General features: G+C 38.2%; 2 protein-coding genes across 6 annotated transcripts in view; both read right to left on the bottom strand.

Annotated features, from left to right (window-relative positions):
* Nucleotides 1–8,202, bottom strand: part of LOC116064085 — a 12,649-nt gene extending 4,447 nt beyond the window's left edge. Inside the window, exons 1-6 of one of the 5 annotated variants that reach the window (XM_036005448.1) lie at nucleotides 8,082–8,202; nucleotides 7,574–7,915; nucleotides 7,390–7,431; nucleotides 7,175–7,285; nucleotides 456–490; nucleotides 1–39 (exon numbers count right to left, since the gene is read on the bottom strand). The exon at nucleotides 1–39 is cut by the window's left edge and continues 337 nt beyond it. In XM_036005448.1, the coding sequence (XP_035861341.1) occupies nucleotides 1–39; nucleotides 456–490; nucleotides 7,175–7,285; nucleotides 7,390–7,431; nucleotides 7,574–7,915; nucleotides 8,082–8,127 (615 nt within the window). In that variant the 5' untranslated portion in view covers nucleotides 8,128–8,202. Of the gene's footprint in view, nucleotides 40–455; nucleotides 491–3,482; nucleotides 3,607–7,034; nucleotides 7,070–7,174; nucleotides 7,286–7,389; nucleotides 7,432–7,573; nucleotides 7,916–8,081 lie in introns of those variants that run through there. The other 4 variants (XM_036005449.1, XM_031319142.2, XM_036005450.1 and 1 more) reach the window with 4 other exon arrangements.
* The window catches only part of LOC116064080, a 272,833-nt gene that overhangs the window by 248,128 nt on the left and 12,481 nt on the right, over nucleotides 1–12,224 (bottom strand). The window lies entirely within an intron of this gene.

Raw genomic sequence — 12,224 nt, 5'->3', positions numbered from 1 at the left:
ATTTAGAGCTGCGTAGTTCAGGTCATCTGAGCCCAGATCCTGTAAATCAGAGTATTCAGAGTCACACACTGAATCACACACACTCTGTAGCTGAGTTAGCCAAAAAATCTGTAAAATTGGTGGATTTGTTGGTCGTTCCACAAAGAATCGTTTTTTAGCAGTTTTAGTTTAGCTAAGAACAAACATCTTGAATAGAATCCCATCTGCGTAGCACAATTTAAATTAAAACTACAAAAAAACCTAGGTTGTTTAAACACCATTGGGACATAGGACACATTATATGACAGATGCTCATTAACATAACTCTAATTGCTGCATCTGTGGTTGTATATATTTTGAAATTACCATTTTCTAACTGGCAGGATGGCTACATGTTCTTTCTCATGACAAGATATCTTCTGGTTGAGCATCTTTAAAACCATAACACAGTTTATATAAGTTAATGCTGGGTTCACCTTGTTTCTTTCTGGCTGCAGTTCTTCATTCACAGCTAAAGGGAAAAAAAGACAAAAGTTTCATTAGTTAATTATACTTTGCTTTGGATTTATCCATCATGTGCATCGAATTAGATCAACTGTACCTGTCTGGAGTCTCCTGATTTTAACAGCCAGAACAATGACGACTATAGTGAGGAAAACGGTCAGAACAGTCAGAAAACCCAGGAACACACTTATGATGTTTGTCATTCCATCTACAAGACAAATGACAGAATAAATATCTATTTTTAGAAGACATGGTTAAGATTTAAATTACTGGCTGTGTGGAAACTTGCACAGTGAAAAGGAGAACCTTACTTTCAGTCTTTAAATCCACTCCAAAATCAGATACACTGTCACTTTTAAAACATATATAAATTACATAATTTGACACATATTTGTTTCTTATTTGTCTTCATGCTGTTTTTTTTATACTACTGTGAAAATAAATGTGAGAAACTATAAAAATGATGAGAAACACAGATCTATGAGGATTAACTACAATCTTACCTTGGAGTTGTAGATATGTTGCATTGCCAAGGACTGTATGGTTGATTTGGTTAAATCCACAGATATACAGTCCAGAGTGAGAGGAATTCACTCTTGTGATGTTAAAAAAGACAGCAGAGATGTTGGAGCTCATCTCAAATCTATTTTGAAATCCATCACAGAACGAGGCTTTGCTAGTAGACCCGTACACAGAGATCCAGCCTGAAACAAACAGCAGAGACAGAAAGAGAGTTATCTCTGAGTGTATAATGCAGCAGTTACTGTATTAAGGCAACAACAACAATAATTCAGTAGTTCTCATTTGTGGGTTATTTGCCACATGATTTGGTGCTGAGAATAACCAAGTATCAGTACTTACTGAGGCTGCAGAGAAGTAAAGCTGTTATCAAGGTGAAGTTCCTCATTCTGAGTTTAATCGTTTCACTGCAAAGATAGATCGTACCGCTGAGCTCTTATAAAGGAGTTTAGAGAGGCGGGGTGTTTTTAGATTTTTATCTTGCCGCTCACAGCGACCTGCCAATGCAATACCTTTACACATATTTAAGCTCAGGAACGTTTTGTTCTTGGAGACTCAACATCTAATGATAACATTTTATATCTGGGTTGGATCCAATTTGGGACAAACGTCACTAAGAATTGTAGATACATAAAGAAGAACTCCTCAGCGACTTCTGGAGGTTTATACAACCATCACTGAAAACCCATAACAGTCTGGTATGACATATAAAATATGACAAGAATAAAAGCGAGGGACCAGTGGAATCATATTTTGATGCTGCAATCTCTGGATACAGTGTTTGGGTTCATTCTAAAGGTTGTCATGTATCAACTTGCCTTTTTTTTAGATTTCAGTACCATTCTCCACTTCTATTGAATCCATTTCCTTTGTTTTTTTATTTACAGTACATGAAAAGCAATTGTGGAAACTTAAAATATATTGAAATATCGCAAACAAGTTGTTATGCTTCGCTATGGCTGCAGATGAAAACATCTGATATGTGTTGACCAATGAGACTGTCATATTCCCCCAATTAATACCTGAAATAAACATAATACGTAATACGTTTAATACATTGTTTCCCACTAGTTGAGATTTGATCGGCACTCTTTAAAAGGGCATCATCTGCAATGATTTAATGGCACCGACTGGAGAATTTGCAGCACTAACTCTCTTTTTTTTTTTTGGACTTTTAGGCCTTTTTGTGACAGCTTCCACATGAAAGGGGAGAGAGAGGGGCAATGACATGCAGGTCGGAAAGGTCGGAATCGAACCCACTTTCTTTTCGTTGAGAACTGAGCCTCTATATATGGGCGTGCGCTCTACCACTAGGTCACCCAGGCACCGAATTTACATTTTCTTTTTACCATTTTTCTGGAAAATTGGTGCTACATTTGGATGGAATTTTTTTATCCACTAGAGCGATGGCAATGCCAGTCAGTCAGTCAATGGTCCACCTCTTGGGTCTAGACTACAATATATCATGAAATATGGAGTGTCGTGACATTTTGTACAGATATTCATGGTCCCCAGAGGATGAAGCATAATGACTTTAGAGATCCCCTGACTCTTCCTCTAGCACCACTGTGAGGTTGACATATGTGGTTTGAAGTGAGATATCTCAGCAACTGTTGGATGGATTGCTGTGAAGTGTGATGTATCATTGATACTGTGACCATGTTAGCATGCTAATGTTCTTACAGTAAATTAAAGCATCTCAGAGTCTAAATACAGCCTCACAGAGAGACTAACATGGCTTTGGACTCTTAGTATTGTTTGATATTACCATTCTCCTTTATGCTGCTGTTTGTGCTGTTGATGATGAGAATACCACTTACTAATTCCAGCCTACTTCCCTGCACTTTAGTGAAAGTATTTCAGTTAACAGCTCTCAACATCAGGAACCTGATAGATGAGTGATGTGCAAAATAGAAAATGAAGCAGCTGCATCAGGCCTTTCTGTTCAGTTTTGAATACAAATGTTGACGTAGCGTATGAAGGTAAAGTAGTTAAGTGAGTTTGTGTAAGGTGATGATGAGTGGAGTGATTGATATGTTTTAAGGGAACATTCATCGTGTTCTGTGAGAACAGCAGTACTGTAAAGCAGTTTAATTTTTACCTAAACAAGTAAGCTAGTTTCACTTCTTCTTTTTTACTTTGCACAGAGCTTTGACCTCAGACACCTCACGGTCTTCACCTCAGTTGTGCTCAGACCCCACCCTGCTGTCTCTTCCTGTCAAACAGTCTGGCAGCCATCAGTGTCCTTTCTGCCTCTTCCTCCATCACACATTAAGCATGCTCTTTTTCCTCTCAGACAAAATAAGAAAGACGGACACGTTGACCCAGAGAGAAACACATGAGACAGTAAAATAAGATTTATTTTTTCCAAATCTTTTTTTTTTGGCAGTAGACTCCTCCCACACATAAAAACACATCAGCAGATTAACATAATGAAGCATCAGTTCCAGTCTGAGCTGCAGTTCCAGATGTTTCCAGAGTCTACCTGGTGGCAGCATACACAACATGTGGCTCCAGCTCTCTCTCTGATGCAGGCCTGCGGCTTCTTTTGGGTTTCGCCTGGAAATTTAGAGCTGCGTAGTTCAGTTCATCTGAGCCCAGATCCTGTAAATCAGAGTATTCAGAGTCACACACTGAACCACAAACACTCTATAGCTGAGTTTTCCAAGTTTTTGGTAGTTCAACAAAGGAATCGTTTAAAATGAGTGTTGACCACAGTTTAGCTAAGAAGAAACATGCTTTTGAATAGAATCACAGCTGGGTTGGGCAATTTAAAGAGCCCAGATTATTATACTCCTTTTCAGCATCATATTTGTACTCTTGGGGTCTACTAGAATATGTTTTCATGCTTTGATGTTCAAAAAACATATTATGTTTCTCATACTGCCCATTGCTGCAGCTCCTCTCTCTGAAACACCCTGTCTAAGATCTTCAGCCCAGTTTGCTCTGATTGGCCAGCTGGCCCTCTCTGTTGTGATTGGTCAACCAAACTCAAACAAGCAGCACACCAGCGGGTGTGCTGTGCTTGCTCAGGCAGCACCTATGGGCAGCACATTTGAAAATCTGGGGTGGCATTCTCAATCTGTGACATCACTTATTGAGGAATTTCAAATGGGAATGTGGGCGAGGCGTTTTAGGCAGTTGAGAAAAAGTACTGTCTGTGGAAGAGAAAGCTCTTTTTAGAGTGAAATGTGTTTTTTTTTGTATTTTATACATCTATTACATACACAAGAAAATATAATATTTTTAATATAATATTTTTTAATATATATATATATATATATATATATATATATATATACATACAATAATAGGGAGTCTTTAAATTGAAACTAAAAAAACTCATGATTGTTGAAACTCATAGGACATAGGTCACAGATCTAAAATTGCTACACCTTACAGTGGTTATATTTTAATTTCAAAATAGTTTTGACTTGATTTTGTAACAGTTTGTTAATTGTAACTCTATGCAACTGGCTTGGCAAAAAGGCCATACGTTCTCCTTCTTGACAAAATATCTTCAGATTGAACTGATGGGGCATTTTCAATTGTTTCGGACTACACATCCTCAAACAGAAAAGGTCGATTGCCAAAGACTCCCAAAACGACATACAGTAGGACCGTTCTATTTCCCGCCGCACAGTGGCGATGTAATAATGTGACTGTTGTATTTAAAATGCTCATATTATGCTTTTTGGCTTTTTTCCCTTTCCTTCATTGTGTTATATATCTTTTTATGCATGTTATAGGTTTACAAAGTGAAAAAGCCCAAAGTCCACCCCAAAGGGACTTACCATCTCCAACAGAAAACACTGTTCACAAACTGCTCCAAACAGCTCTATTGTAGTCCAGCCTTTACTTCTGGGACAAACACGCATCATTTTGCGTCATTTTGTAACACACGTTATAATGCTCGCCTAGCTCCTAGCGTGGCACGCCCTCAAACCAAGCTAGCTTGCTTGTCAGGCCCCGCCCTACTCTGCTTCTGACTGGCTAGTAGTCCTTACCTAGCTACTTCCAACAAAGATGGAACAGAAGTGTGATGTCTCACTCTGTAGCTAAAACAGAGAGCTCAACACACAGGGTGAAAAGAGGAGCTGCAGCAATGTGCATGTAACCCTGTACATTTTGCCCCAATAAAGCAACAAGCGTAAAGCAAATTATCTTTAATGCAAACGCTTAAACCTAGAATAAAGTGCAATATCTAGTTCGCCACTAGGTGGCAGTGCACAATGAAACGTTCTTTTTCTGCTGTTTCCTGGCATTTGTTCTTCTTCTGCTGTTCCTGGCATTCGTTTTTGCCTTAAAAAAAAGCCTGAAAAACGGGAGCTCGAGCGGAAGTAACTATTACAATTAAAATTGATCTAGAAGCTGAAATATATCCTCGAGGTTGAACTACATTGAACATTACACGACATCTGTTGTAAACAAAGTTATCCCGGTGAGTGAAACTATTATTTTCTGTTGATTAGCTTGAAGCTAAAATGACTAAAAGGTTTACATTTCAACGTTACAGTGGATTTCAGTGGATTAAAAACCAGTTTGGCTATCGACAATAGCAGTGGATGTTACCCCACAGGTATATTTGTTGTATATTCTACTGTTTAGTACAATGAAAACAATGCATTTTGAAAGGAAATAATTTTGTTTTGAGTCAAGTATGCCAATTTTTAGTTACTATGCTATACTGTACTTTTGTTGGTTCAATTCCATTTTATTGATTTTTATTTTAAGTTGTATTATTGAACACATGGACTTTTAAATGATGAAAAAAAGGACATTTAGTTGAACATTAGTTAATTTTCTGCACATTTTTGTGTAGACTGGTTTTTTTTTAGGCTTCTCTGGTCCCGGATCCCTGATGTTCTTTCCATTGAGGCTGGATTCTTCTCTGTTCACCCTGGTGCCTGGTTCCTTGGTCCACTGCCTCATCTAACAGCGCTGCAACGGTCACATTGGGTGGTTTCTTTGGAAAGATTTTCCTTTTGTTTTTTGTTTCATGAGATCTCAACAATAATTGTGGCCGATTTGTGAAAATTAATGGTAGTGATGTTGTGTGAACTGAACTAAATATTGAATTTTGAATAAGAAAATAAGGAAAATAATTTTAGAACCTCATTCAAACTTTAATCTGTTGTGCTGTGCTTCATTTGGGGTGGAATCTGTGAGTTTTCTTGCCATATGATTAGTACAAAACCAACCTCCTCATCGAATCTAGATTTAGATAACTCCTACAATAGATTCTTAGCCTGCTTATAAGCAGAACTACCACCGTAGGGTTACATGCAGTACAACAAAAATAGCATAATATGAGGTCTTTACCGTAACAGGTGCAGTTTTAAACACATAGTAAACATTGTGAAAATTGAGTAGTTAATAGGCAGCGCAAATACTTAGTTAGGGTTAGTAGAATATCAGGGATTGGTTAAAAATAAGTCCCTTAAAACTACTAAAATGAGAATGGGTCATAACAACACATACTTAATTGCGGAAAGGACTAAAACTCGGTTAATTTCAAAATGACAGTTAACTTTTGGTTTCACACGGGAGTGTGTTTGTTCGACCCATCCACCCCCCAGGCTGCTTCGTCTTCACACAGAATTTTTCGCTCCTATACTTTGTCAACTTACTTCCTTGTTTGGTCTGGCGATAGTTACTTCAGCCATGAGGGGACCGCCTAACAAGAAACCTAATTGTGGGTCATTATGAGCTGCTTGCATAATCAACCTATACTATCTTTTTCTGGGTGAGGGGGGGCTGGGTTCAGATGGTCTAGCAAATGCTGGCAAAACCAGTAATTTTGCTTAAAGAACCTAAACTGTCAGTTTAAAGATCACAGCTGAAATTAGAGTTTAAAATTAGGAATTATTGAGGATCATTTTACTTTGAATATGATGACTTCCTGCATGCCTGAATTAGCTGTTTGCAGCAGCTCAGAACACAGATCATTAACAGATTTGTCATGTATTTGTATACATTTTCAAAACCACACACGCACACACACAGTTTATATAAGTTAATGCTGGGTTCACCTTGTTTCTTTCTGGCTGCTGTTCTTCAATCACAGCTAAATGGAAAAATCATCAAGTTTTATTAGTTTATTATTATTATTGACCGTATACTTTGCTTTGGATTTATCCATCATTTGCATCAAATTATAGATCAGCTGTACCTGTCTGAAGTTTCTTGATTATAACAGCCAGAACAATGACGACTATAGTGAGGAAAACAGTCAGAACACCCAGGATCACAATCAAGAAGTTTGTCATTCCATCAGACTCCTCTACAAGACAAATGACAGAATACATATCTGTTTTGAGAAGAGATGTTTGAGATTGAAATGACTGGCTCTGTGGAAACTTGCACAGTGAAAAAGGAGAACCTTACTTTCAGGCTTTAAATCCACTCCAAAATCAGATTCACTGTTACCTTTAAAAAGACAAAAATGAAATAATTTGACATGTATTGGTTTCTTGTTTGTATTTATGCTGTTTTCATACGACTGTGACAATAAATGTGAGATAAACTGTAAGTATGATGGAAACAGATCTTTGAGGCTGTACAATCTTACCTTGAACTTTTAAATGTGTTGCACTGGCGATCACTGTATGTTTGCCCATGTAAAATCCACAGAAATACAGTCCAGAGTCAGATAAATCCACTCTCTTGATTTTAAGAAAGACAGTAGAGATGTTGGAGCTCATCTCAAATCTATTTTGAAATCCATCACAGAAGGAAGGTTTGCTATCAGACCCGTACATAGAGGAGACACAGCTGGGCTTGGTTCTGTTGATCACTCTGAACCATTCTGTCTGAGTTGGAACAGTGGAAATGTTGGAGCACATCAGAGTGACGTCTCCACCAGACTGGACCTCCACAGTGTGAGACTCAGAAGCTGAGACAGAGATCCAGCCTCAAACAAACAGCAGAGACAGAAAGAGAGTTACTCCTCAATAAAGAAACTTCTAAACATGTACAATACTAAGTCATCTGAGTGTTCAAAATAATGGTGGGTTACTGGATAAAAGAGAGATTAGAATTATATTTGCTGCTCAGAATAATTTATTACCAATACTTACTGAGGCTGCAGAGAAGTAAAGCTGATATTAAGGTGAAGCTCCTCATTGTGCGTGTAACGCTGCAACAGCAATGGCACTCTAAATCAGTGTAAAGGGGCTTTTATTGTTAAGGGGCGGAGTATTAGTTCATGCAAGGAAGCTCAAATCTTTCCCCACCTGATATCTGTACCAGAGACAATATCAGTCAAAGCATGCCTCAAATGATTTCAGACGGCATAAGTTACTCTTCTTCTGATGGTCGGATACAGCAGCTCAGATGGTCAGACATGCACGTTTGTTGTGATACTTCCTATTGAAGAATGCAGTTACACGCCAAAGTGCACAGTAAAGCAAATGTATCTGACCCATCCTGCAGCCCACGGCCATGTCTTTTGTCCAGTCCACATTAAGAGTCAGTCTACCATCACTGCGTCATTGGCTGACTTTTTGACATTTCTGAAGCTGCTAGGTGTGAAAAGTAATCAGCGTTGACAGAGCCGAGGTGTATTTCCCCAAATTGACAGTGCGGGGCGTTGACCACATACAGTATGTAGAACAAAGTGTGCCACTTTAAGTCCCCAGCGCTTCTTTTATCAGATCAGAGAACCACTGTGCATGCACACACCGCCATTCTCCCTAATCTCGTATAATCAGTTGACTCCTGCCAACCACATATGTTCCACTTGTCCCTTCTAGGAGCCACTGCAGATCTCTGTCTACCACAATTACCTAAAAAACATTTATTTCGCACTGCAATAAACTCTGAACTTCCGAAATACAGCAATACCCCTGCATTAGGCACTTGAGTAAATGTCTTCCTGTCGGTTAAAACTGTAGATTGAGTTACTGAAGTTGTGCCCTTTTCCTAACATGCTGTACCAAAAAATAATTCCATTAACCCTGGCCAATGTGGTCCTGCCCCCCCCCCCCCCCCCACACACACACACACACACACACACACACACATACTCAAAAACATTTTTTTGGGGTTATTGTTACCTGCGTTAGATGTTTGAGCTTCACTGTTGATACTAGAGGTTGTTTTCACATTCATTTACTGAGGGAGGAAAGTTTCTCTGCACTCTCCTTAAATCTCAGTTTCAGTTTACTGTTAAACGTGTATGTGCGAGCAGGATATTGTGACATCACAACTAGTTTGGAAGCCAATCATGGTCCAGTATGCTGTATCATATGCATTATATGTATGTACACTGTATGGACTTTTCAGTGAAGTAGGAGACATCCTGTGTCCAGCAGTTACACCTTTAAAATGTAAAATATCGGCACATTCATAGATTCTAGATGCAACTTTAGTCATTTAAATTAAAGGTAGACACATTTTTTTCCAGAGAAAATCATTTTTACAGTATATATCATAAAACATGTCTGAAGGGGATTCAGTATCCAGTAATGAACAAAACATAAAAATCATAAGAAATAAATTATAAACACGTAAGATAATTGTAATGAAAGCAAATTGATTGTTATAGTAAGCCTTAACAGACATTATGAAGCCCTCTTACTGTAAAGAAAATTTTTTTTATTTTTTATTTATAACTGTGGTCTGTCCTGTGTTCGTGGTATCACTGTTCTATAAGTTAAACCAGTTCATAATGAAGCTTTTTGAAACCACATGGCAGGAAAAGTTAGTTAGTTCTTCAGCAGATTCTAATCTGCTGCCATATTTGTAAAACACACAGTGTGATTGTCAGACTGAAGGCAAAGACGGATGTTTAAAGCATCCCACAGTTTGACCCTCTTAGCAACCAATCAGATTTAACCTCATTTTTAACCTGGTGTCAGCTCTATTGCTCAAAACGTTCAGTTCTAAAAACAGCCGAGACGATGCACCTGTATATGATCCACTGTGGAGTATGTAATTGTCTTGATATGAGATATTTTCAGTGTAATAATGATTGTTTCTTCTTGACCTAGTCCATCTGCCAGCAGTGATCCAGGAGGCAGCAGCCTGACGGGACACTGGGCCAGTGTTGGGGACAATGGGACTTTACATTGCTTCTACGACAGCCAAGTGGCGCTGCAATTCTCCTGCTACCGACAGACCTTAGGAGGGGGACCTGAGCTGCTCTCTTCTGTTTACAAGTATGATTCAGCATCCAACATGTTCCACTGGATGGAGAAGAACCCTCATTTTTCTGTGCAAAGGAAGAAATCGATACATTTACACATCTCTGATGTCTACTTCTCAGATTGGGCTACTTCTGAGGACGCTCACACTCCAACATGGCGGAGTTTGGAGAGGGGGGTCTCTCTAAATGTCAAAGGTATTGTGCTTTTCTTTTTCTTTGGCTTTGACTTCCGAAGAAATGCAGATGTTGAGATTTTCATTGCAAATAATGATCATCACCTTAAATATTAACAAAATCACCAGGGTCCATTTGCTTAGAGTGATTTTAAGTAAATATGCCCAGAGGTTATATAACAATTGATAGTTTTTTAATTTGTTTTCATAAATCGATGCTATTGGTCAACCTTTACGTCCATCTGTGGGTTTTACAAATTTTGTCTGACTTCCTCAAAGGTAAATGGCTCAATATAATTTTATATTAATCAATACTATGATATATAAATATATAAATATATATATTCAAATCATCTTTTTTTCATTTCCTGAAAAGCAACAGGTTTGGACATACAAGGTTTTTGCCCAACAGTGATTTTATATTTTCATAGAAAAACAGGATTCAGAAAAATAGGCTTATATTAAATACAAATGAATTCTCAGATATAAAGAACAAAGTAAAGGAAAAAATTAACTGTACTGACTGACATGCAGCACAAGAATGGGACAGTTAGGTTTAGGAAAAAGATTGTGGGTGGGGTTATAAAATGTATGTTTTTGTGACACGCGGGACTATCTATCTATCTATCTATCTATCTATCTATCTATCTATATAAGCTATTTATTTCCTGTTTCTTTATTTGCGCTACCATGCTTGTTTGTGCTTCCCTGGGTGTACATGCACCGGTAAAGATGACGTGTCATTCTTTCATTTTCCAACTGCGGTGGACTTGGGGAAACAGTGGGCCGCATTTCTGGAGCGCCGTGGTTGAGTAGTCCACAAAAACTCCCGCTTGTGCTGGGCTCATTTCCCCCAAAACCAGTTCAATAACTACGCCTAGAAAGCCCCCGCTCAAAATGTTCTTAGAATATCTGTTACAGTTAAAGTATGTTATCACAAAAATAATGCATGTTAGATACATGTAATTTTGTTGTTTGGCTGTATAACACTTTTCTCAATAAAATAAACTTGGTAACACTTTATAATAATGGTATACAAAGTATTTTTTATATAAAGTATATTTTTTGGGGCTTTTCCCTTCATTTTTGAAAGTGGATAGACATGAAAAGGGGAGAGAGATGGGGGATGACACGCAGCAAAGATGGGGCGAATGCTCTTACTGGGTGAGCTAGAGGTCGCCCTGTTTCAGGAGCTTTTAAAAAATGTACAGGGATGTAGCATTTCAGATATCTGCAGGGAGGGTGTTCCAGAGGGATGGGGCTGCAACACTAAAGGCTCTGTCTCCAAAGGTACAGAGTCTGGTGTGGGGAATGGAGAGCAGGCCAGCGTCTGAGGACCGCAGGCTTCGGGGTCGGGGTGTATGGATGGAGGAGACCAAGACCTGGCAGCAGAGTTTTGGACATACTGGAGCAGGAACAATACATTAATGAATGCATCAATTAAGGGATTTCATTCCTCATGATTTCTGATTTATTAATGATGTTCATGTCTCCTTCATAGGTTAATCTGTAGTTAAAGTGACAGGCTAAAGAAACTGAATTGTAGTGTTGTAATCATGATTAACAAAACATTACTTCTTCATTACTTCATCATGTTTGTGGTCGTTCTAATAAAGTGCTGACCTGGTCCATCTGTAACATTGATAAAATAACATATGATAATGGTGGCATACAATTAATTGTATTAAGAATTAAAGGAGTGGGTTGGCAAAATGATACTGAAGTCACTACATTTACACAAAATACAGTATACTTAATTCACAACAACATAAGGCACTTAAAGAGTTATGTCTAAGAACAATGCTCAGCCAAGTAGGATATTTATGAATTTTACTTTTTACTAACTTCTGAAGACCAGAAATGTCATAATGTTCATGAAGTACTACATGAATTAATACATG

This window comes from Sander lucioperca, chromosome 9 (assembly GCF_008315115.2).
Source record: "Sander lucioperca isolate FBNREF2018 chromosome 9, SLUC_FBN_1.2, whole genome shotgun sequence".
Lineage (NCBI taxonomy): Eukaryota > Metazoa > Chordata > Actinopteri > Perciformes > Percidae > Sander > Sander lucioperca.
This window is presented reverse-complemented; position numbering and strand designations above follow the sequence as displayed.